Raw genomic sequence first — 27701 nt, 5'->3', positions numbered from 1 at the left:
AATAAATTGTACACATATAGGTGTATATGTGCATATATGCATGTATATATATACACATAAGAATTTAATTGTTATAATACTTAGCAAATAATCTCTTTACTACTTTTAGTAACTGCTAGTAAATATTTCTCTAAGCAATGAGAGCTTATAGAACCACTTTCCTCATGCTTTGAGCCAGGCTTGCTTAGCTGAAAGGTTATTCTTTTTTTTTTAACGAGGAAATAGGGGTTAAGTGACTTAGCCAGGGTCACATAGGTAGTAAGCGTCAAGTGTCTAAGGCTGAATTGGAACTTTCAATTCTAGGGCAGGTGCTCTATGAACTGTGCCACCTAGCTGCCCTTGCTAAAAGGTTATTCTTTCATTAAGTGACAAATATGGTGATGTTTTGCATGATCATATATGTATAACCCATATCAGATTGTTTGCTGCTTTGGAAACGGGGGAGGGGAGGGATGGAAGGAGGGACAGAGATTGGAACAGAAAAATATAAATAAAAGTGTTTAACCTAAAAAAAAAGAAAGGGGAGGGGGTGTGCTGGGAAGGGTACAGGATGTATATATGTATCTATATACACACATAAATATATATGTTGTGCATATATGAGTTATTTAAGTCTTTTTATATAGTAATTATATTTAAACAAATTTTTCATATATATTATTTATATAAATTGATATGTATACATTATTTCTAAAACAGTTATTTGCCTGTCTTTTAAAAAACAGTATAGAATTTATGCAAATGAGTCAAAGAACTCAAGTGAGGCCAATACAATCAAGCAGCTTACTGAACAATCTGCACAGACAGAATAATTTTGCAAATGGATATACATTTGAAGTTGTACAATTAGTTGTTGTTTGTCCTTTGTTCCCATAGAGGACCATGACATCAAAGAGATGAATTGGATTTAAGTGAGGGAGGGCTGCACAAGGTCACCAACCTCATTCTCTTTTCCAGAGCCATCTGGTTCCCGTGGCACGGTATGTATCAGGATGAGTAAAGATAGCCCTGGATATTTAAGGCAATTGGGGTTAAGTGACTTGCCCAGGGTCACACAGATATTAAGTGTGTGAGGTGAGATTTTAACTCATATCCTCCCAACTTCAGCACCATTGCTCTATTCACTGTGCCACCCAGGTGCCCATTGTACAAATAGTATAGTTCAACAGAAAACACACTGGACTTAAACCCAAGAGAGCTTAGATTGTAAGCTTTGCTTTCATTCAATACCTAATCTTGAGCTTTGGGCCTCATTCTTATCTTTCAAACCAGAATGATGAATTTGTAACTTCTGAGGGTCTTTTTATTTGTTAAGTTGAGATTTTGTAAACATTAGGTCAGCAGAGTTACCTGGAAAATTTTCTGAATAGCAAATTACTCAGGTGACTTTTATAGTGGTCAATATATTTCAAGGGCACATGCAAAATTAATACATCACTTGACAAAACATATAGGAATACAATTTCCTTTAACTTTGATTCAAAGGTGTACAAGAATTTGTAAGATAAAGCTTTTTTGCCACAAATATCACTTCACAGTGTTCACATTTCACCTGGACCTTAATAAAGATGAAAGAGAAGCTTGATTAGCCCCATTCAGGCTACTCTTAAGCCAAAATCTTCTCTGCAGAAGCCTCCCTTAGATTGCTAACCTCCCTGGCTCCCTGGCTCCCTGAGAGGATGGTAGTAGCCAGGGAATGCTGAGGACATATTATAATGCTTTTTAGGCCTCATTTTTCATGTCAAAGAATCCTTTTGGATCTTCTCATGAAGCCCCTTGGTTGTATTGATGAAGGCTATATGTGTGTGCATGTACATATACATATATACATAAATATACACACATCCATGAAGATAAGTCTATGATTTGAGCAAAAGCTTCCTCTTCTTTCTTTCCTTCATCTGGACTCCAGATTACTTTTGTTGCCAATCAGCATAATGATTACAATCTATTTGGAATGTTAAAAGGCATTTTCCAATCAGATTGTCAAGTGATTGAAGCTATCAAGCAGGACCCTGGCAGCATCGCAGTAAGAGCACCATTAGATGGAGGAGAAAGAGATATCAGAGACCTGGAGCTTGATCTGCTTGCCTTCAGTGGCTATGAAGTTAGTCCCACACTCCACACTAATGGTCAGGTCATGGATAGCTAGAATCTAGTAAACTAAAGCAATAGACATGATTTGCCAACTCTGCTGCCAAAAATGAAGTACTTGAAGAGGTAGGAATGGATCATATTGGTATCTATGATGGGGCAGCTCAGAGAAAATTTCTTGTACTGAATTATTGTGGAAATTCCATGAGTAAATTTCATGAGCCTAAATGGAACACAAGCAGGCAGCAGCTCTCTTCACCAATTTAAACTATCAGTTTTGTTAACCTATAAATATGTATGGTACATCCTCACAATTCTATTTCTTCTCTGTAATGATTATACTTTGTTAATTTTAATAATTTTTTCTTCCTGCTTTTGACCCCGCTTATTCATAAATTTTCTTAATCATTTCAAAGAACTAGCTTTAACTTTTAGCATTTTTGTAGTCTCCATTTTATTTATTTCTCCTCTCATTTTTATGATTTCCTCTTCCAAGTTTATTTTGTATTTGATTGTTTTTGGTTTGAAAATTCATTTTTAGTTCACTAATCATTTTTTTCTATTTTGTTAATGTTTTCGGAGCTTTTTTACTCAGAACTTTAGTGCAAAACAAAAATATTATGGTCTCATGTTTTTTCATATAGTTATTTTTTCTATTTTCTCTTCAATCACTCATTATTTAGAATATTGTAATGACATTTTTGCTTAGGACTATATGATTTGGTTGTGTTCCCTGTATTACTTTTTACTAAATTTATGATCTGTAAAACATATATTTAGTATTTCTGCTTTGTAATATTTATTTGGAATCTGTCACCTAGCACAGTCTATTTCTGTGAAAATGGCAAAAAAAATACTGATAAATGAATATATGATTGAATGAATGAATGAACAAATAAACAAATATATAAGCAAACAAGTAAATAAATAAGCATATATATATATATATATATATATATATATATATATATACTTTAATGTTTTCGTTAATAGAATGGTATACATCTTTCCACTCTGTTTTCAGTCTTGTTTTTTGTTATATATTTTTATTTTTCTCTGCTAGATTTGTCTAGCTGTGAGAGAACCTGTTATATATTTTTGTAATTCAGTAGCTTTTGCTTTATGAATGCAGATTTAATGCATATGTGCTTATTTCATTATCTATGGTTCCTGTAAGCATAATGTAGTTTTGTTGTTTATCAATTTTAACAACCTGAATTTTATTTTTTGTTTTGTCTAATAATATGATTGCAATTCCTGCTTTTTGGGATTCCTCTGATATTTAGTAAATCTTGTTATAGCTTTTCATTTTCATTTTGTCTATTTTTTTCAGTTTAAAAAATACATAGCTGTGTTTAGTTTTGAATTCTGCCATTCTTCCATTTTACAGAAGATTCTGCCACCACCTTCAGAGTAAGAAACTCAATTTGTTACTTGTTGGAGAGAGGGAATTGGTAGGGGTTCTTAGAGGTACACTGAATCATGGTCCTGTGAATTTACTTGTACTCAAAGCCATATGGGCTAGGGCTTGGGAGAAGGGTTGAATGGAAGTTTGAAGAAGGTTTTCTATTATTTCATGAGGTTTAAAAAACAACCACCACCTTGAAATACATTTCTGTCTTTTTATTTTATGAATTCAACCTCAGTTACTCCGTATTTGGTACATAACTTTTTTCCCCCTGAGGAAATCTTTACTAAATTTTACTAAAGATTGTTGAAAATAACCTCACCATTTTGTAGGTCACAATCTCCCAGAAATCACCAATGGTAGCTCAACAATCACACTGCCAAATATTTCAGTACTCTAGAAGGTAAATCACTAGCATCAAGTAACTTGAACTCAATAGGAAGCTAGATGTCATTAATATTTTGTCTTGAGTATGAACTGCCTATTAGACATTTTTGTTAAACACTCTGTAAGCCAAGTATTATTCTCCTTGGCAAAGGAAACAGTAGGAAAGCGTTAAGCAGCTCTCTTTTCTCTCCATCACTAGTTATCATTTTCCCACATTGCCAGAATCCAACCCTTTTTTATTATCATTAGCTTTTCCAGCAGCCTTAGTTCATTTTGACCATTAGCAATCTTGATACTTTTCTAACAGTAATATGCATTTTGCATTCATCCTCTAACCTACCCTTTCTAACATTTCTGTAAGTCTTTTAAAGATTAAGTTAGTTGGCGAGTCCCCTTTGATTCCATAAGCACCTCTTTTAGACAACTCCCCCTTTTCCTCATCAAAATTGCCTTTGTTCTTAGAATTTCATTCTTGAGAGCTTCCTTTTCCTCTTGGATTGACTTCTCTCATATAATTTTGATTTTTGGGAGCCTATCTTTCCTTTGAATCCTTTGTAAAAGGATGTCTTTAAAATGAAGATTCATGTTGAATAATTTCCAACTTTCTTTTCCATCAAAAAGATGGGGTGGTCACTTCTTTCCAATTATACTTTCATTTTTATCTTTCTGGGGCAGCTAGGTGGCACAGTGGATAAAGCACTGGACCTGAAATTGGGAGGACCTGAGTTCAAATCTTACCTCAGACACTTACTGTGTGACCCTGGGCAAATCACTTAATTGCCTTAAACATCTGGGGCCATTTCCAGTCATCCTGACATATATCTTTCCATGGCACCCAGATGGCTCTGGAGGAGAGAGTGAGGTTGGTGGCTTTGCTCAGGCCTCCCTCCCTCACTTAAATCCAATTCAGTGCAAGTAATGACATCACCCCAGTGTCATGGTCTTCTTCAGGAACAAAGGACAAACAACAACAACAACAAACAACATTTTTATTTCAGCAACCAATCCCTCCCTTGTTGAAAAGCAGATGCAGAGCAAAATTTCCCTTGTTTGCTGCACTATTTTTTTGAAAGACAAAAGTATCAGTAAGGCAAGTAATAGATATTTTTCCTTTGATAAAGAGATCCAATAGATGTAATGTAAATTTCCTGTAACTGCTATATCATGCTTCTGAGACTATTTCCTTTTTTATGTTTTGAGTAGGTATTTTTATTATGTAATTTTAGGACAATACTGTTTCTCCCTCTGATGATTTTCACCCAAATGCTTTCCACCACTCCCAGATTTCCTCACATCAGTATATGTTCTCAATATATGATGCTACTCTGCCCCCATTTTACCTATCTTACTTCCTTTGAATAAGATATCCAGAGTAACAGTACAATATGGTTCTCATCTGCCAAGTTTCAGTGATACCTACAAGGCCAAATTTGCTTCCTTGCATTAGGATCTTTATTTTACCCATTTCTGTATAAACATCCGAGGCTTTAGTTGGAGTAGCATGTCCTTTAGAAAGTATTTAGACAAAACTGGTTTTGTCTATATAACTTCCTACTGATCTGGTGGACTATGAAGAGAAGCTAAGTCCAGGAGTAAAAAAGATGTCCTCATTTGTATCTTTCAGGTAGAGACTGTTATTCATGTATAAGTCCATGTTGCCTAAGACAAGAATTTTGGATGAGCAAAAAAACTTTCTCTAAAAAGAAAGGCTGTCACACTATTCCAAATGGATTCTCTCCAAAAAAACATTGTTAAAGACAGTTTGTCCATCCAAACCACCAAGAAATTTTGCACTAGATAATCACTGAATCCACTGAGAGTTTGTGGCTAATAAATTACCCTGAGCAACTGCTGAACTGAATGATCACTCAAGACCCATGACCACCTTAACTGCTTAACATGATAGTGACAGGGGTCTTTGCTGCAGAAAATGGCTGTTAGGGTTTAGAACTATTAAATTATTGCAAAATATTTTCCTCCCCCATGAAACATTCATTCTGTAAAACTTTTGCTAGTGGAGATGCAATCATTAGGGGTTTCCTCAACTATAGTTTTTATGATTACATGTAAATGCATACTAGTACAGATCTTGGCAGTACTCTCTCTCCAATATTAAAAAGAAAAAAAATGTTGGTTGGATTTCACTTGCAAGTTAATTTTTCTGGTTATACTTTGTAGCTATAAAATAATAAATCCATTGATATTCATGAGAAAGTTTTCATTTTTAATGTTTATATGGAAAGGAAAAAAAAAACTATGGCCATGGTTGTCTCTGCTTTTTGGATGAAGCTAGCTCTGTTGTTTATGTATCTCAGGATAAGTAGGTGAAGTCTGCAGAGTTTGAGAGTTGTGATTTTTAAAATTAAATGTGTGGTCACCTTATTCCTGTCGCAAGTGCAGGGAAAACTAGCTAGGGTTTACTTATAAATTAGAAGCTTTAGCACCACTTTGGGGCATTAAGCATTTATTAGTGAAAAAGAGAACACCTGGGTCAGAAAGCCAAAAAAAAAAAACCTACCAAGCCTAGAGTCCTCAATTCCTCCACCACCAGCCTGTCTGAGCAATGAACTACCACAGGATCCTTCTTCCATGTCCCTAGGAGAGGCAATTCTTCCACCCTGCTTCAAGCTAATTGGCTAGTATCACCCAAATCCATTGGTTCACTGGACTTGAGGGTGGTCCTGTGTTGAGGTTTATCTTTGAGTAGGTTAATCAGGGAAGTCAGTCAATCCAATCAATCTGGAGCCTTCGGACGTTGGCAAAGGCCATTATTTTCTTACAGAGTAGAGTAGTGTGAGTTGGCTGCTTTGTGCAGTAGTATAGTAAACAAATGCTGAACTTGAAGTCACAAAGATCTGTTTTTGAATCTCACCTTAGGCACTTTTTTTTTTTTGGTGATGCTGAGCAAGGCACTTAACCTTTTTAAGTCTGTTTCCTTACCTGTAAATGAGAGTAATAATAGAACCTACTTTACATGATTTTGTAAGGATGAAATGATGCCCTGCAAACCTTAAAGTAACAAATAAATATTAGTTTTTATTCCATTGGGCTACACATACCCATTCAGAGACAAGATTCTAGTGGGAGGAAAGCAAGGAAAATTGTGGTACTAGAACATTTACTAAAGTCACTACTTCCTCTTAACATTGGTTTAATTTTTTTTTGCATAATAATATTTAAAAACACAAAGAAAAGGTCATGTGGTCATGAGATAGCTGAAAATTGGAACAAATTCCTTCAGGCCTGTCAGGCTTATTCTGGCTACTTTTATCTGGAGATATATTACAGTTTTTTGGACTGTTGATATATTTGAAGTTGTTAGTATATTCAGTTTATAATATTCTTTAAAGAGGTAACATGGTATTACAGAGAGTTGGACTTTGAATTAACATGATCTGGGTTCAAATCCCTGACTCTGATGCTTAATAGCTATGTATTCCTGGATTTAACCTCTTTTTGCCTCAAGCTATTCCTAAGGAATCATGTACTAAGATAAACATGGATTTTAATCTACATCAGAAGACAGAGTTTCCCATACTAAAGTAACCATAGACCTTTCCGACATTCTTGTAGTAATTGTAAAAATCAAATAGTAATTTTCTTTTTAAAAGGGAAAGCAGGAGAGAGGTAGGTAACAGGAAGATTTTCTTAACTAAGCTACTCATGTTTGTGTGTATATGTGCTTTTGAGAGATTGGGAGTGGGAGGAAACAGAGACAGAGAGAGACAGAGAGACAGAGACAGAGAGATGGAGAGAGACAGAGAGAGAGAGGAAGATGAGACAGTGCTCCAGCACCTTATTGAGGCAGCAGAGGAAAATTAGGACAGATATTAAAGAAATCTTAGAGAGAAAACTATGTTACCCATAAAGAAATAATCCTGAGTATAGCAGTCTAAAGTCAGAAAGCCCAAACCATTTCATTTTTATTATTTCTTAACCAACAACCAATTTAAGCTTAACAATTTTGGGAATTCACAATTACAGATTTTACTAGAAACAACATGAGGAAAAAAACTGACAACCTGAAAAAGCTTTATTGAATATAGTCCCACATCCCCTATTTACAGAGAAGTAATTTAAAGATGTAACCAAGCAAGGTTATATAAACTTAATAGCATTTATACCCACAGTATGTGGAAAATTTTATAAAGCCCATATTAAACTATCCACTACTTGAAATATCCTTTTTGTATTTGCTAATAGAGAGGATTCTTAGCTTTAGCTTCTTCTTGACCAATATCCAGGATAGATGGTTTCATATGAAGTCCATGTGAACAAGAGACAGATTTGAGTAAATATCAAAGTCCGTTAAAATACTTTTGCATCTAGTTCTATTCTTCTAGCCTCTGTAAAAGAAGACAATAAGAAACCATACAGATTATGACCAACTGGGAATGATAATAATTATATGTGTGTGTGTGTGTGTGTGTGTGTGTAAACACATATATATTCACACACACACACACACACACACTTCTTAGTCATGTTTTTTATGCCCAGTTTGATTTGTTAAACAGAAAAGCTATTTTTAATTGTGTTTTAGTATAAACCATATTTAAACCTATAAAAGTTTTGTACATTTTGTTCAAATATACCTAACTTCACATAAGGTTTAAATAATTTTCTCATACTTATGAAAGAAGGAACACATTCATATGAATATGAAAATAGAACCCAGAAGATAAGATACCTAATGCTATATTGAAATACATTGATAAAAAATAAAGTAGCTCACTACTGCCTTTATCCTTCCCAGTTTGGCTCCATAATACTTAACATCACAACCTGAGGAATTAGGGAAATAATTGTGTCCATCCTGCTTCCTTTTCAAAGGATCATTTTAAGACAAGAATGCCTTATTTAGAAATGGTGCTTTCTGAAACATCTAGCTAATACCACCATTGCCCAAACAGCAACTTTTGTAGTTACTTAAGAAGACTTCCCATCAGGGACTATACAGCCATGTGTCTGAGAAACCTAACGTGTATCTGTAATCCTGTTTCAAAATGGAACTACTAGACCCATTGACATTGTACATGAAATAAAAGACACTGCTTCCTCATGCTCCAAGCAGTTCCTCCTGTAGGCTTAGGTAAGCTTACTTTTTAAACCTTGAAGTTGGAAGAACGGGCTGCATTTTATCATCAAGAATTAATTCTTTGGGCAGTTAGGTGGTGCAGTGGATAAAGCAACAGCCCTGGATTCAGGAGGACCTGAGTTCAAATGCAGCCTCAGACACCTGACACTTACTAGCTGTGTGACCCTGGGCAAGTCACTTAACCCCCATTACCCCACCAAAAAAAAAAAAAAGAATTAATTCTTACTTGCTTTTGAAAATCTGTGCTGTGTAGAATATAATGCAAATTGTTTTTACAAGAAATCTTGTAATCACATTATATACATAATCTAATGAATTTTAATAACTGACAGAGATAAAGAAACCTATTCACATATGGCCAAACAGCTTATAGCATGAAACCTCACTAATATACAATGAATGTCATTTACTCATAAAAATAACCTCTTACAAAAATTTCACCATAATGACAAATGTTTGCTTTTTCAAAAACTGATAATGTACTAACCTATTTGATCAATAATTGATCATTTTTCGAAGGGCATCATAACATTTCCATTTGTCTGGGATGTAGAAGATTTCAAAGATATGAGGAAATGGTGTATCATATCCACACACTCTTGAAATTGGTGCCTCAAGATTCAAGAAACACTCTTCCTATAAACAAAAACTAAAGTTAATTTCAATAATTTATTTTTTTAATTTAAAGATCATAAATCACAATTTTAAAAATATTGAGTTTTGGCAGACCACTAAAGAAGAAAAACCCTATAGCTGGCTTACTCCCTTAAAAATATCCTTATTTTAAAAACAAAATTGAACAGCATTCTACAGTTAGATTTTTCAGTTTTGTATCTGGATAATAAACATGCTGATCCAATTTTAGCATTTCTATCATAAACCAACTAACTCTATGCCAGAAATAATACTCAACATTTATACTAAATAATACTTTCACTTTCAAAGTGATTTCCAAACATTACCCAATTCTCCTTATATCTGACCAAAAGTCCACTTTTCAACAATATCTAAGCAAGACATTTTTCTTATGGTACTGTTCAATAAATAGCAGGGGAAATAAAATCATCTGCAAATGGTTACTGATTGTTTAAAATATAAAACAAGTACAGTGCTCCCAACTCCAGTAGGACTACAGAGAGAAATATTTTCAGAAATAAACTATACAAATGCAAGATCTAGATTTTGAATAAAAAATGTAAAATATTTAGAACTTTACCTTTAACATATAGATGGGTTTGTAGGTTAAAAATTTAAGCAGAACGGTAAGGTCAATTTGCTGTAAGCTCAATAAAAAACTGTTGTTTTTGTTTTCCTTTTACACAACATTTTTTTGACAATAATCTTCAGCAGCCATGGCCTATTTTCTCATTTTATACCCTTTCTGCATATTCCTTTAAAAATTATAGGTCTACTAGGTATGGAATGGACATGAGTACAGAATACAAACCACATGTAAAGTGCAGATTAATCCCTGTAATTTACTAAAACCTAATAAATAGGTAGAGAATTTCTTTTATTTCTTCCTAGTTTTTGTTAATGAAGCAGTGGGATAGCAGGTAGCAGAGTGGATAGAGTACTGGCCGTGAAGTTAGGAGGACCTGAATTCAAATCTCACCTTAGACACTTAAGTTGTGTGACCCTGGGTAAGTCACTTAACTCCAATTACCTTAAACATCTGGGGCCATCTCCAGTCATCCTAATGTATATATCACCACTGGACCCAGATGGCTCTGGAGGATGTGACCTTGCACAGCCCTCCCTCACTTACATCCAATTCACTGGAAGCCATGAAATTACCCCAAGAATTAAGGACAAACAATAACAATAATGATCCAGAGAAATAATTATGATTTTTATAGACATATTCTGTATCCTGTTACATAACTCTAAGTATTATTTTCTTTGCTGATTCCCTGGGTTTCTCTAGGTTTACCATTGTTGTAAATAGTTATCATTTTATCTTCTTTTTGCTGATGTTTACATCCTTCAATTTTTTTCTTTTGCCTTATTGCTATTGCTGGCATTTCTAGAAATGTGTTAAATAATAGTAGGGAGATGAGCTATTTTTGCTTTACCTTTGTTTATATTCTTGATTTCAGGTATGTACATTTGACTATCTTAAAGAATGGCTTTTTTTTTTTTTTTTTTTTTTTTAGCGAGACAATTGGGGTTAAGTGACTTGCCCAGGGTCACACAGCTAGTAAGTGTTAAGTGTCTGAGGCCGGATTTGAACTCAGGTACTCCTGACTCAAGAGCCGGTGCTCTATCCACTGCGCCACCTAGCTGCCCCAAGAATGGCTTTTGCTTGCCTTTGCTTTTAAGGCTTTTTTTTTTTTTTTAAACATGAATAATACTGTATGTTGTCCTAGGCTTTTTCTGCATTTATTAGAATAATCATTAGGCTTTTAAAAATTATTTCTTTTTAGATAATTGTGCAAATTGCCTTTTTGATGTTGAGCCATCATTGATTCAGTGGGATGAGTTCAATTTGGTCATAGTAAATCATTTCTTGATATATTATAGTAGTCTATATGTATGGAGATTTTTAAGGAATGGGAAAATGACAGAAGTAAAATGACAAGTGGTGTTTGGGGAAGGAGAACACAGAAAGAATTATGTCAGGACTGAGATCCAGAAAGAAGAACAAGGAATATCAGGACCTGGCTTGTGAAATTAACTTCATTGGGAAGTGGAGAAAACCTGACCAAAAGTTAGAGTCAAGAAAACTAAGCATCTCAATGAAGGATGGAAGGGAAAGAAGGCAAGATCTAGAGAGAAGAAAGGGCACACAAAATGTCACTTAGTGGTGGTAAAGGCTGTGGCCCTTAGGTGAGAAGGGGCAGAGGGAGGGCATATGAGATCCTAAAGTAAAAGAAATTCCTCAACAGGGCCATTTTATATATTTGACCTATCAACAACCATCAAATGGATCTGATAGAAGGAACAAAACAGCCATCACATCTCAATTTGAGAGATACTGAGTGAAATATGGCTACTTTTTTTGTTCAAATGCCATTTTTTCTTTAAAATAAATATTCTAGGCATAGATACTTTTTTTTAGCACAGATGGAGATAATCTTGCATCTCTATTTCTCTAAATGATGGAAAATAAGACATAGTCTACTATTTCACTATGAGCTACCTTGCAATAGGATCTCTGAGGAGAAAAGTTTAGAGTGGGGTTGAAATTTTTTTCTATATTCATAATTGCTTTCAGCTGATGTACTTCTTTTCCCACTTCTCCACAATTTTAAAAAAGATAGCACATCCAGCTTGGAATTATGGTATCATAAATGCAAGGTAGTATAATGAGAAACACACTGTGAGCAAAATTGGGTATATACTGTTTACTAGAGCATTTAATAAAACCATAAGTCTGAGTTTCCTTATCTGTGAAAAATTAATTTGCAAATCAATAACAGATATGTGCATTTTAAATGTCTTTGAAAATATGAAATGCTAAGTAAATATGTATTGTTGTTATTGTTCAGTTGTTTCAGTTGTGTCAGACTCTGCATGACCTCATTTGGGATTTTCTTGGTAAAGATACTGGAATGGTTTGTCACTGGGATAAGTGACTTGCCCAAGGTTACACAGCTAGCAAGTGTATGGCCAGATTTGAACTCGGGAAGATGAATCTTCCTGACTCTAGACCCAGCCCTCTATCCACTGTACCACCTAGCTGCCCCATATAATGATTATATTACTGTTAATGCTGTAAAATATCAGAACACTATTATGATTCTGAAAAACAATTCAGCTACAGAAGAGAATCACAAATATATGTTAGGTCACACAGTTCACAGAGATACTTGTAGGAAAAGCTATCTGGATGAAATGACCTGAAGAGATCTATGAAAATGGGATGCATGCTCTGATATATGTCAATAGCCATTTTAATCTTTATTAATATCAATAACACATTAAAATATAAAAATTTACAGTTTAAAATGGAGTTTCCTCATAAAATCTTTATGAAGTATTCTCATTTAAAAAATGAGACCTCTCCCACAAAAAAACAAACAAACAAAAATGAGACCAATGAGGTTCACAGAAATAAAGTGAGGAACCCAATGGTGAAAGTTGGACATGATTAAGCACATGACCAAAGTCTTTCACAGTTCAATGCTCTACTATACCAAATATTTAGCTTTCCTTATTTTTTGTTAGTGTGAAATAAAAATATAAAGAAAATATTTTGCCTCAACTTACAGTTAAATAGGTAAATACACTAATTAGAAGCACACGAATTAAACTCTATATAGATCTATTTACAAGGCACTAATCATCTATAGTACATTTGTCAGTTTCCACACTGAAGTACTTTAGTCCACATCAGACACACTTTAGTTCCTATTATGTAAGTTCAAAACTTTCACTGCTGTGGAATCAATTTCTAAACACGAGGCTATACATAAGTGTGACATGTTATTACAAATTTGTCAAGAAAGTTTGCCAGTGGTCAGAATAGCCAGCAGATGAGAAAATAGATTGTGGTGTCCTGAATCACACTTCTTCAACAAATGAGTCATAGAAACCTGTGAAGGCACTACCCTGAAAAAGGGGAAATCAATTCTGTTGCTGAATTCAATCTTCAATAATGTTCATTAAAAAAAAAAACTTTACTAATGGAAAAAGTATTCTATTTCTTTTTCTTTTTATTGATATATTTTGTTTTTATATCACCTACATTTTACAATGCATCCCACTCCTCCCTTCCTAAACAGACATCCCTTATAATAAAGAACAAAAATAAGGGGGAAAAGTTCAGCAAAACTGACTTATTGAGAGAATGATATTATACTCAGTGTTTCACACCCCTAGTCCTCCACCTCTACAAAGATGCAGAAGAAGTGGCATCTCCTAGCTATTCCTGAGGTCACACCATGGTTGTTATAATTTTGCATAATTCAGTTTCAATTGTTTTTGTTGTTTTTCTCCATTTAGACATTTTAAAATATATGTTTCAACTATCACTAATATTATCCACTCTTTAAAACATTACTTTAAAACAAAATAATGCCTATAATACTTTAAAACAGAAGTTCCATATCTGACCACCAAATTCTTTACAATAGGTAGTCCTCCCATCCTACCCCCCAAAACTCATTTTAGATGCAAAATGTGTCTCTAACTAAAGAGTGCCACCAAGAGACATAAAATATAAATCAGATATCCTAACACTCAATAAATATTGCTGAAAGCATAGAATAGAAACATGTACTTATTAAAATAATTTAGGCAAAATCAAGAATATTAAGACTTCAATAATATCTAGCACAGCACAACAAACTCTTCTAGTGAAATCTGAATATTCTAGTTAAAGATTTTATCTGAAATTATAATCTTAAGGCAATTTGAGCAATAATATTTAAGATAACCAAGAAGTTTTCAATATTTGTCACTATAAAAATTCCATTTGTTCCTCATAAGAAAAATTAATAGCAATTTTGCATTAGTATAATTTTCAAATAGTTGAGCTTTTTTAGGTTACCATTAAAACTCAAAATTATTTTAAATAACTTAAAATGTGAAACAAGCAAATTTTTTAATGTTATCATTTTTAACCTAAATACTCAGACCAAGATGCAGTCTGGCTTATTAATTTTCTTAGGCGACCAGTAGTGACAATTGTGTCAGAATCTAAATATGTTCAGAGAAAGCTCCCATTTTTTTTTCAAATGACTTAAAATCAGACATAAAATCAGAGTAAACAAGTTAAAATTTAAAATAAAAAGCTCACTTAACTTATAGTTTGGTAGAATTTTTTTAATGTAATAATGATCACTGTACTTTTCCTTATTTTTAAGCTCAGTTCTTTAAAGCTTAAGTAAAACAGAAGGAAACAAAAGTAGAAAAAAAAATGATAGAATCTATAATCGTATCTGAAAGCACTTTGTCACAAACTCAATTATAAATCACAAAGGTTCAAATCAGCCAAATAAAACACCCTAATTTCCTTTAATATTGTATAATCATGAAGGTATGTACAGACTTCTTTTTCTGTATATAAACTTTATCACACACTAGTATAGTTTTTCCTTAGAATCCCATCAACTTAGTAACCCTACAAAAACATAAACATTATTACTTGGAGATCTTGGATAGAGATTAATAGCTAAAAACAAACTAAAAAAAAGTCGATCCACAACAAAAATTGTTTTGCATACTATACACTATGTATTTAAAGCAGTCCCCTATCAAAGGAGGTTTTGACTGGGAAAAAAACGTGTTAACTTCTTTTGAGTTGCATTTAATACAGTTTCTTTTGACATTTAAAATTTACTTGTGATAAAAAGTGCTTTTGTTAAAACAATCTGTAGACACTAATGGAAAATAGTAAAATTTACAGAGAAACAAAACTTTTCAAATTTTATATTTAAAAATTCTTTTGGATAAATGAAAAATCAACTTAAGTAAAATTCTAAAATGAACTTAGAGACCATGTGTATATGTATATGTATACACACCTATATATTCTATAAAATAAAATTAAAGGCAAACTATATGTATAGAAATGACTCCTCAGCCATGGCTCACCTTGACATAAAGTCATTTCCTGAAAGGTAGAGTCCATTTTTTTCTGTTTTGGTTTACTTAGCAACAAGTAGCTTAAAATATATTCATAAAGCTACTTTTAATAGTACTACAAAACATATGATTTCCATGCTTGTTTTTCACTTTTTCATTGTTTATTCGGCATTCTAACACCACCACATGGTGCTGTGCTATTTAAACTACTGTAGCATCTAGAGCTCACAAAGACCAACTATAGCAATGTTATTACCCTCATGTGTTCCATAATACCAGAAATATTCTTAGAGTCCTTTTAAATTTTTGCAATTCAAACTATTTAAAAAAAAACTCTCACCAAGAATTTCAGCTCACTTTCTTCACTTTGTCCACATTTCCTTTTTTTTTCTTTCTGATTAATTTCAAACTGAGGGTGATAAGAATGCTTTATCCCCCACTCTGCTAAGAGGTTACCATAAAAAAATAAAAATCCTGCATAAAATATCAATTTTATAATACCTTGTTTTCTCCTATGCCATAGATTTTATAACTTTTCTTTTACTTTACATAATCACAATATGAAAATTAACTGCTATAAAGTCCATTTAATGAGTTTCAATGCAGCAAATTTTTATTGTGCCTCTACAATGTACAGAGGCATATGTTGGGTATTAAGAAGATTCAAAGATGAACAAGGAAGTCCCTCACCACAAGGTACGCACAGCCTAGTAGCCAAAAGTTCAAATCAATTGGTAATCCTCTAGCTTGACATTTCCAAGTATATATTTTACTTTTTTTTTCAATAAATTAACTGATTTTTTTTTTTTTTTGGTTTGAAGTGAATTGATTGGAAAGATTCAGCCACAGAGTCTTAAGGTTAAGTTTGTCTTTCCTGAATGAATGAATAAATAAATTTAGAATTTAATTTGTATAAATAAATCTGTTCCAATTTAATCACAATGAAAAGCTGAAATGAAGTATGAAGCTTTGCATCATTAGTAAAAATTGTTTAAAATCATTTACTTGGAATTTCAGTAATTATCTTAGAATAATTTGACATGGAATGGTTCAAAGATTTATTTCCCATCATCAACAAGGAAAGGCTGTGTGAAACCATCTTAATAGTGGAAACAAAATTGCAGGAGAAATAACTATTTGAGACATAAACAGTTTACAAGTTTTTTGTTTTTCAAGAGAGAGTTGTTATTAATAGATCTATGATGTGTAAAGATTTTTCTGTTCATTAAAGCACATCTTATAGCACTTCTATTTGTAAATATTTATAATTGTTATGCTGATGTATACTTAAGTATACTAAAGCATTATTAAAATTATTCTAATTTGGAAACAGATTTTGCCACAAATTAATCTGAATTATTTGGTACTTTATGTATAACGTATTGTATGAAGCAAGTGACAATACAAAGAATGAAAACAATACAGTCCTTGAACCTCAAGTTTACAAACTGAATAAGGACGATAAGACACATACATAAATAAGTTGTTGGTGGTTTTTTTTTTAAAGAGTTACAATGTGATAAGGGCAAAAGGAGAAAGAAGGGAAAGACCTATAAGAAAATGTGAGAAATCAGAGAATTTTGAAATGGGGGAAGGAGAATCAGGGAAAGGACCTGACAGCTGATCTAAGGTGGAAAAGAAATATTTCAACAGTCGGAAAGACTCTATTTCTATGTTGTAGGCATAAGGGATATCCAAGGTGAATATACAGAGGTGGAAGAGTAAGAGATGATATTAAGGAACATCTTCTGGTGAAAAAAAATAACATGATATAAAATAGAAAAGGTGAACTTGAGTTATATAATGAAATACCTTAAATGCCCCATGGTTTAAATCCCTTACTCCTTTTTTTTAAAACTCTTTTTTTTGGGGGGGGGGGCAGGGCAATGAGGGTTAAGTGACTCGCCCAGGGTCACACAGCTAGTCAGTGTCAAGTAGCTGAGGCTGGATTTGAACTCAGGTCCTCTTCAATCCAGGGCCTGTGTTTTATCTACTGAACCACCTAGCTGCCCCCTTTCATTTCTTTTCTTTTCTTTTTAAATCCCTTACTCCTTAAAAAAATGGGTTTAGGTACTGACAGGAACCAAGGAAAGTTTTCTAGGTGCATAGGTTGATGAACTGAGAGGTCAGTATATTATAGAAAATTTAATATTTTTGATGTTAAAGAGATACACAAATGGGAGAAATAACAATTGGCATCTATACTTTTCCAAAGTATCATGGTACAGTGAAAAGAACACTGGATTAGAAGTGCAGAACCATATTTTTAAACTGGTTCTGTTGCTAACTCTCTGAATAACCATAAGAAAGACATTTTATGACCATAAGTTTTCCTACTTTGTAAAATGAGCAGTAGGTGATTTTTAAGTTCCCTTCTAGCTTTGTAACTCTGTGGAATTTATAGACTTGTGAGAGATGAGGAGATTAACATTTTTAGGGGGAGAGGCTACAAATATTTTGGTCAATATAAAATTGTCTGCTTTTCGGCAGTACATTTTAGTATTTTGTTGTCACAATGTAGTGGATTTTAGTAGGTAATTTAGATATAATTACAAAGCCAAATTCCAAGCTGCACTTCCAAAGGAGAGACTGGGGAATGGGAAATAGGTTCCAGACAACTCTGTAGTTAGAGGTAAAATAAAGGATATATTTTATTAATGTATTTATAAGGGACAATAATATCCATGTCTGTTTTTATAAAACAATATAAAAAACCATTTAATCAATGGAATTTGTCTATCTTATCTTAAAGTTAAATACGTGCATTTAATTAAGAATCTATATTAAATGCCAAGGTGCAAAAGCAAAATGGCAGTGTCCTCCCCATAAGAATTTTTTATATTTGTCATTTGCAGCCTATCATTACACATATACATACACAATGGAAAAAATCCATAGATATAGCATGAATGCCTTCAGAAGAAAGAAATACTTGGTGTTTTTTTTTCTTTTTTGTAGAAGTAAAGAAAAAAAAGCATGACTGTTTAGAAAAGGGCAGAAGTTGCTCTACTAATTAAATTAGTATGCAATTTGAAGTTCAAATCACAGAATGGAACTGTGGGCTTCCTTTTCTGAGCTTTTTGTAATGTTAGTTAACAATGGGAGCCGAGTAATTACTAAATTTATTTGGCATTTTTTCCCTTTCTTAAAAACTTTGAAGTATGGGGCAGGATGGAAAGGGGATCCTTGAATGCCTGAGAAAAGAGAAAGAAGGTATGCTACTGTTAGAGAAGCCTATTCAATGACAGTTGCAGAGCTGTACCCAGGGATTCATGAAGGATGCTGGCTCAGGGGAGAGGAATTTAGAGGACAAAAATTTTTTAATAATTATTTTAAAAGATTAAGCTAGTTAAAAATTGGTTAAAATTCTATTTTGATAGTACTTTCCCTCGTCTAGCATATAGAAACAACTGGGCTTACTTAGCAAGAATAATTAGCTAAACTAGGAAGCTACAAGATAAAGTGCTTTTTTCCTTTATTATCTTTCCTTGGTCTTCTGCCCCACCTCCCTCAGGTGAACTGCTTCCTGGTCTGGGCTTCTGCCCTCTTCCACTCCCTAGTGGTGTCCTATCACCATCTGCTTGGAAGGCAGGGACACTCCACTCTGTTGAATTTATCTTAACTATTTTTTGCATTATTTTCACTTCATAGGTTTTAAAGTTGAATTGAGGAGTGTTTTGTAATGCTTATCCTGAGTGCACAAACTGTTCATTACAAATCTGGCTGCTTATTTGAGTGGAGAAGTCGTTTCAATCTTGCTTTTGTTTGTTGGTTTTTTAAGGTTCCTAGAGACAATCTGATAAAATGTAGTCAATTTTATATCTGTATTGGTTTTAAAAGCACAGTATTCTCAATATGCTTACAAGGTGTTGTGATTGTTCTAATGTTGTCTGGAGTTGAGGCAGCTTGTAATTAGATACTTAACATGTTTATCTCTGATTCAATTAACAATTCCTACATTCCCCACAATAAACTTTAGGCACAAATATAGAGATGTTTTATTTTTTAAATTTGATATCAGAATATTATGGATACTTAGATGGATGGATGGATAAATGGATGGATGGGTTGGTAGATGGGTGGATGGGTGGGTAGGTGGTATATCTGTGTGTAAAATATATATATGCCAGTCTAATCCACAAGCACATTCTCTTGTTTTACACATTCATGTAGATCTCCCTATATTCATATCAGTCTTATAAAACTTAATATTGACATAAATATTCTTATCATTATTACATTCATTAAAAATATTTCCAATAAGTTTATTTTTTGACTAATGACAAATTCTGAATTCAAAGAATCACAAAATGGAACAGTTAAAAGTGTCCATGTAGTCCAATCTATACTAAACATAAAAAGGAATTCTGTCTACCAAATACTGGGGAAAAAAATGGTCATCCAGCCTTTGTTTGACAGTTTTTCTTAGCAATTAAAACATTTAAAGCTGATTACTTTTTATGGAAACTTGTATGGTGAGTTTGTGGGTGATAAAACATACTACTCAGTTTTTGGAAAAATATTTCGTTGAGTACTTCACTTAACTATTTAATCCAACAAATATAATACTAAAGCACTGTTATTAAGAATTATGTTATTAAGCACAAGGTATACGAAGATAAAAAATAAAGTCTCTGATAGCAAGGAGCTCACATTCTAATGAAATACCAAATAACGTGCAAAGTAAAATTACCTTCTCTCATTTATTTTAAAATTTGAGTGTGGAATTCAGATAACATGTTGGTAAATGCAACTGGGTTATAATAAATTTAAAAGGTGACAATAAAAACTATAATGAGAAATAAATATAGGTCTCAAGTTATTTAATATCCATAACTCAGGCTGTGTATATAGGATCATAAAATTTTAAAGCAGGACAGAACCTTGGAGATTACCGGATGCATCTTCCACATTTTATACATGAGAGAAACGACTTGCCCAAAGTCACAAAGGAACCACTAGAGACCATTAGTGTCAGGCTGGGGCTAACTAGAAGCCAGATTTCTCGACTATACTTTGCTGACATTACTAAGTTTTATGAAATGCATTTTCTTCCCTATCCTCATATTAATATCTTCATTAGAGTCTTTTCATAGCTAACTTGCTTCATAGAACCAAAATAAGGTACAAGAAAGAAAATCAAGGGGAAAATTTTAAATTTATAAAAATCAAATACTTCGATGTAGTTACAATGGTAGGAAATTAGAACAAGACTGTAATTTCAATTACTTTAAAAATTGAATTGTACTTACAAAGGTAGAATTTCCCAAAGGTTAGGCAAATACTATAGGCAACTAATCATCTCAATATGCAGTCACAGGATCCATTTGGTGATCATTAGCACAATTCTTGTTCACTTTCAAACTGGCATTTAGGTGTTAAATAGCTCTAGGCTGTCATTATAGGTGTAAAGCTGGTTATACAGATTTAAGTGCCACCATCTGAACATAAGTGTGTGCAGATGTGCCCATATATGCACACTTAGTCAGGCAAGTCCCAGTAGTTTGGGTCTTGCAACTCAAGCATATTGCTATGAATATTTAGTTCTAAAAGTTGTTGGAAATAAACCTTACATACTTGAGGCTACAGTGTCTTAAAGTTCCATCATTTTTACTTTCCAGCCCTTCGAATGAGAACATTTGCATTTTGAAATACAAAATCATCATCCCCCAAAGGATTTTTCTCAGATTTCCTCAAATGCTAATTATGTAACCAGCATAATTAAATTCATATGATCAACTTCAGCAATTGGTACTTCAGTTTCTTTGGTGCTGCCAAAGGGCTCGGAAGTCTCCATTCATACTCCAAAGTAATCATGTGGTGTGCCAAACTGATAACCATTAAGCACAGCTGCAGAGCAAATGTGTGGTTCTGGACCTGTAAATATAGTGTTCACACATCAGGCAGAACCCAGAGCAATTTCAAGCTCACAACTACTGATCTTAGAATGGTATTCTTTTGATGGGGGCTATGCTTAGGGAAATTAAATCATGTATTATTACCCATGCAGCATGAATAGATTTCAAATGCAATGAGAATTTCCTCTACACAAGAGCATACATGCTGAAAATTTTAAAACCTCAAAATCTGATTACCATGTTCTACCAGAAACTTCAATGATTTTGTTTTTAAGATTTTTCTGCTAACAAAAAGGCACAGTTAAATCTTGAATAAAATTTTAAAAAGAACGACACAGGGAACACTAATGTACAATAGATACTATAAATTCTGTTTATGAATTATCAAGTACTGCAACTGATATTAAAAAGTACAAGTTAAAGTTACTTAATTGTTTAACTTACAGGAGAAAATGACATAAATTATATTAATTTCTTTTTTATTACTAAAATGACTCCATTATAAGTATGATTTTTTTTTAGATTGGTCAGAATTTCAGATTTTTAGGACCATGATTGCATTCCCATAAGAGGCTGTTAGATCTCTATGGCAACTACTCTCACTACACATCAGCAATAGCTCTGAAAACTAATATTCCTTTCTCAACACCTCCCACAACCTAGTTATACAGAACACACTTTTAATAAGAACAGTTAACAGCATCTTTGCCAAATGAATTCACTGGATCTTAAAATACACGCATAAATACCTGAAATTGGCCACTTGACTCCAAATATATAAGGGTGACAAGTATGTCACAAAGTTTCTGAGGCCGTTGTGGTGTATATGAGTTGAGTTCTTCGTGGTCAGGTTATGTCCAAGACCAATCAAAGTAAGATTTTATAGAGCAAGGGAAACTTTAGGAGCAGTAAGAGAAAAACATTTCATTGCACTTACAAACTGAAGTATAGGTGATTGGCTTTTTTTTTTCCCTATCCTGCATTTGCTTGAAAAACAAAAAGAAGCCAGGGGTGTGCATGTGGGGAAAACAACACTGATTTAAAGGGTCAAATTCCTTAATTGTTGCATTTTAAATCTGAGCTCCATTTTTTTTGCAGTTCTAAGTTATTTCTAAAACACATAAAAGTGTATATATATATATATATATATGTGTGTGTGTGTGTGTGTGTATGCATATATACATACATACATAAGTATTAGATTATACATACTAGAAAACATTTATAGGAGTCAGAATTTGCTATATGAGTTTAGGTGAGTAATCTAAATTTTCTTGGTTCATTTTCTTTACATGAATGGTTAAAAAGAAAGAAAAAAGCTCTAAAATGCAGTCATTTCTGTGATAAACCATACACTTGGGGGCTTTCAATCTCAGCAGCCACACCTTGGAATTGCAACCAATCCCAGATATGCAATAAAGAAATACAAAAAACAAAAACACTATGTATCCAGCCTTTGCATTAGAAAAAATGGATTTACAGATTGCCTAAGACACATACTGGCTCTGTGACATTGGACAAATCACTTAACCTCTCACCGCCCCAGGCAACTCTCTAAAACTACGCATTGGAAACCAGTTGACAGTCTGCTCTGGTAGAGAGAATTTCCTTACTAAGAGTTTCCTATACCAATGAACTCACAGGTCCCAACCAAAAATTCTTTCCCTCTGAACACTGTCCCTGTGATCTTGGGAAACAAAAACATACTTTCCTAAACATTTAACATATATGTTGGGTATAAGGAAACATGGAATATAAGTTGACGCATAAGGTTCAAGAGGGTGAAATGTATCACAAAAGGTAATATGATTTTAGGCAGTATTAAGAGTCATGGTCTTTCTGTATGAATTAGATTCTAGGTGCCACATTTTAGAAAGACCTTTCTAGTCTTATAATACATTATTCCTTTATGCACTCTTTGGGCCAGTGGAATTGATTTTCTTGCCGTTTGTTACACATGATACTTTATTTCCTAACTGTCCCCCATGCCTGGATTGTGTTTTTTCTTCAACCCTGCTTTCCAGAATCTCTTAGGTCTTTGTTTTGTTTGGGGGTGGGGGGAAGGGGAAGGTTTTCTGTTTTTCCCAAATATCAGCTCAAGTGATACCTGTCACATGAGGACTTGACTGACCTGCTCAAGCAGTCAGGATCTCTCCTATAAATTTTGTTGTTCAGTTGTGTCTGACTCTTCATGATCCCATTTGGAGTTTTCCTGGCAAAGATGTTGGAGTGGTTTTCCATTTCCTTCTCCAGCTCATTTTACAGAGAAGAAAACTGAGGCAAATAGGGTTAAGTGACTTGCCTGGGGTAACATAGCTAGTAAGTGTCTGATCAGGGCCAGATCTGAACTCATGAAGATGAGTCTTCTTGATTCAAGGCCCAGCACACTATCCACTGTGCCACATAGCTGCCCCCTACAAAATTACCTTGTATTTAGTTTGTATATTCTTATTTTTGTACAGTTCTAACTTCTAATAGAAGGTAAACTCGTTGAGGCAGTGGCTATTTTTCAGTTGTGTCCAACTATTCATGATCCTGTGGACCATAGCATGCTAATGTTGATCATGGCCAGATTTGAACTCAGGTTTTCATGACTCCAGGATTAGTGCTTTGTTTGGGGGGATGGAGGGAAAAAGGGGTTTCTGTTTTTCCCAAAGATCAGCAATCTAGTTACCTCCAGTACATAGCAAGTACCTAACAAATATTTGCTGATTTACTGGCTGGATAGTTGTTACTCAGATAATTAGAAGACAAAACAAGCTGGGGGAAGTTCTTCTGCCCTTTGGCTATAATTTTGGACCCACACTTAAATTTTCATTTATACAATTTGCATTAACAATAGTCAGGACATCTGATACCCTGGCAAATATACAAAGGGTTTATATGGAATTATGGAATTCCCTATTCTATGTATTGATCAATAAGGCCACTATGGCTTACTATGTTAAATAATATGTTATTTAAGATTACCTACATCTTGAAATATGATGGACACTTAGGCACATTTACTCTATAGTACACTATACTATAGAGCATGTTGTGAACAATAATGTATAATGTTTTATATTATTAGACATTAATGTACTCCCCTAAGAGTTTAAGTTATTACTGGTAAAATATAAATTTCTCTCTCTCTCTCTCTCTCTCTCTCTCTCTCTCTCTCTCTCTCTCTCTCTCTCTCTCTCTCTCTCTCTCTCCCCATATATATATATATGTGTGTGTGTGTGTGTGTGTGTGTGTGTGCAGATGGATATAGATAATATAACTATAGCTACAGATAGATATAAATATAGATATAGATATTTATATCAGTATCTCCTGAGAACAACTTTCGGCTTTTTAGCACAAGTTCCTTTCTGTCTACTCATACCACGTGTTCAGTCATTTCAGTTATTTCTGACTCTTCTTCACTCTGTTTGGGGTTTTCTTGGCAAAGATAATGGAGTGGTTTGCCATTTCCTTCTCCGACTCATTTTAAAGATGAAGAACTGAGGCAAAGTGTTCTTGCCCAGGATCACACAGCTAGTAAGTGTCTGAGACTAGATTTGAACTTAGGGAAATGAGTCTTCCTGACATAAGGCTGGGAACTCCATCAATTGTGCCACCTAGCTGCCTTGCTCATACCATAATCATCCTCACTTGTCATTATTAATTCCTTTATCAAAAGTTCCTTATTTTTCTCCTTATATCCAGCCTCTCTCATTTGTAATCCAGCCTCTACAGAGATGCTAAACTGATATCCCTAAAACACAGATGTGACCATGTCATTATCTTAGCTCAAGAAGTTTCAATGGCTCCCTATTGCCAATAGCATAAAAGACAAACTCCTCTGGATGACATTTAAATTCCTTTAGAATCTACTTCTGACTACCTCTCCAGGAAGATTATACATTACTCATTCTCAAATATTCTATAATCTACCCATACTAACCAACCTGTTATCAAACTGGCACTTAATCTATCTCCCACATCCTTGGTAATAGACAATGGTAGGAATGTTCTTACTTCTTACTTATGCATCTTGAAATCCCTAGTTCCTTTCAAGACTCAGCTCAAATGCCACTTTGTTCAACAAGGTTCTTCAGGTTCCCCCAACTGTTAGTCCTTCCCATGTATTTTATATTAGTTTTCTGTGCATTCTGTGCATTGTATTTACTTATCTGTGACATACTTATCTTAGACATTATATGGCAAAAAAGCACATATATTTGAAATAGGCAGTTTTTATAAGTATTGAAATATATTCTTATACTATCTGCATATGCTGAGAAATTTAGAGAGTAAATAGAATAAAACTGCATAGTCAGGTATTTAAAAGTTAAGATAAAATTATTTTTAGTTGTTATTAGTCCCTAAAGTAAATCTCACTCATTATAAAATTGGACATAAAGGTTGAAATTGGATAAAGGAAACATAAGTTAGGGAATTGAAATAGTAATTCAGCAAACATAATATTTTTTAAATGAAGATTGTATTCCTCTACCAAAACTAACAATATAGGCTATTAACAGGTAAATTTTGGTGTTTGTTTCTGGAAGCAAAAAAAATGGACACAGAAAAACTGTGTTCAGTGTAAATATAAAGAGGAACCTATATTTGTAGCTACTATCCAAATAAGCCCCTTAAAATGTTTAGGACAGACTTGGGGGTTATAGAACATTAGGGAATCCTTCTGAAAATGTCTTCTCAGGTTGAGAATTTCTTTCCGGGAATTATTAAAATTTCTACCCCACTATAGTAGGTGCTTAAATAAATATTTGTTAAATTGAATGAAATTAAATTTAGAATCTTCAGCAATTTAATGATCATGTCTCAAAATTAATACTTTAGACAAGTTTAGAAAGCTCAGTACTTATAAAATTTATTACTGCTAGAGATGTCAATATAAATTTCATTAATTGCGCATGTGACTGCTTGAGTTAGACATAAAATAGTAATATACACACTGACAGAACTAAGTCAGAGGCTATAAAAGCATGAAAATTGCTATTTTTAAAATTCATAATGCAAAATGAGCTAAATTTCCTATAAACTTTACAAGTAATTTTAGTTTTTGTTTTGAAAAGCTTTTAAAAATGTTATCTAAAATTATACATTTTGAGAGCATAATAAAAGTTTAAAAAAAAGGAATATTGGAATGGAAAATACTTCTAAATCAAATATGATCTTATGGTTGGGCATGTGTTTATGTGGTTTCTTAGAATCCTTTCTCTTGGCTAGTAATCAGATATTTTTTCTTTGCTAGTAATCTAACATTTTGCCACTATACCCTCTGACTTAATGACTATATCAACTTCCCATTTACTCCCAGCAATGGTTTCCTAGTTTCCTTCCTTCTCATGAAGAAGCTGTATTACCTGTCTTATGAAGAAAAAGGCACATGCTTTAGTCACCTAGCAACACATACACAAGTGATCTGCATCCATGCACTGTATTATTCACTGCTCTTCCTGGGCTAAGGTAAATTAATCTAGTGCAAGAAAATTATACTTGATAGGGGCTTCAAAATGATGTTTTCAGGACACTGCGGAAATCTTTTCTCTCACTGGCATGTTCTCCCTACGGCTAAGGTACCTCTTAGAAATAGATTAACTTGGGGCACCTAGGTAGTGTAGTGGATAAAGCACCAACCCTGGATTCAGGAGTACCTGAGTTCAAATCCAGCCTCAGACACTTAACACTTAGTAGCTGTGTGATCCTGGGCAAGTCACTAAACCTCCACTGCCCTGCCCCCCCCAAAAAAAAGATTAACTTAATTTCAAAACAAGTGTTGAGCTGGTTGAAAAATACTGCACCAATCCCATCTTCAGTCTTTACAAGATGGTTTCAATAGGAATATATAAATATTTGAAAAATAAAAAGAATTCTCCCTTTTAAGAGATGAGGAAGCAGATCAATCTCTAGTAATTTTAATGAGCAAACTGTGACATTTTCCTGTAAAGAATCAGCCGCTGTATACTTCTGTGCTGAAATTCACTTATGCCCCTCCAATACCCATTATCATATCATAGATTTAGAGCTGGAAGGGACCTGAGGGGTACTGAAATCTAACACCTTTATTTTACTGATCATAAAACTGAGGCTCAAAGAGGTTAAGCAACTTCTTCATGATCAAATAGACACTAATTAGTAGAATAAAGATTTGAACCCAGATCCACTGATTCCAAATTTATTGCTCTTTCAGTAAAAAGAACATCTTCCTGATCAATAAAAAAGTTGTTTCTAAAAGTTTCAAAAGTTTAAAGATGCAACCATTCTCTTACTATGTATTGTAGATCAATGACTCTTTAAGAATTCCTTCAGTAGCAATAGTCCCCAGACACCA

At 33.7% G+C, this 27701-nt stretch overlaps 1 protein-coding gene and 1 pseudogene across 1 annotated transcript in view; both read right to left on the bottom strand.

Moving 5' to 3' along the window:
* Nucleotides 1-1722: 1722 nt before the first annotated feature.
* On the bottom strand, nt 1723-2235 carry LOC122752480 (annotated as a pseudogene).
* Nucleotides 2236-6937: 4702 nt separating this feature from the next.
* BCKDHB (branched chain keto acid dehydrogenase E1 subunit beta) overlaps nt 6938-27701 on the bottom strand; it is a 284101-nt gene continuing 263337 nt past the window's right edge. Inside the window, exons 10-11 of the mRNA XM_043963533.1 lie at nt 9475-9623; nt 6938-8235 (exon numbers count right to left, since the gene is read on the bottom strand). Of these exons, the coding sequence (XP_043819468.1) occupies nt 9483-9623 (141 nt within the window). The 3' untranslated portion in view covers nt 6938-8235; nt 9475-9482. The remainder of the gene's footprint in view (nt 8236-9474; nt 9624-27701) is intronic.

The sequence above is a fragment of the Dromiciops gliroides genome, chromosome 4, assembly GCF_019393635.1.
Source record: "Dromiciops gliroides isolate mDroGli1 chromosome 4, mDroGli1.pri, whole genome shotgun sequence".
Taxonomy (NCBI): domain Eukaryota; kingdom Metazoa; phylum Chordata; class Mammalia; order Microbiotheria; family Microbiotheriidae; genus Dromiciops; species Dromiciops gliroides.
Note: the sequence above shows the minus strand (reverse complement) of the source record. Positions and strands in the feature narration are given on the sequence as shown.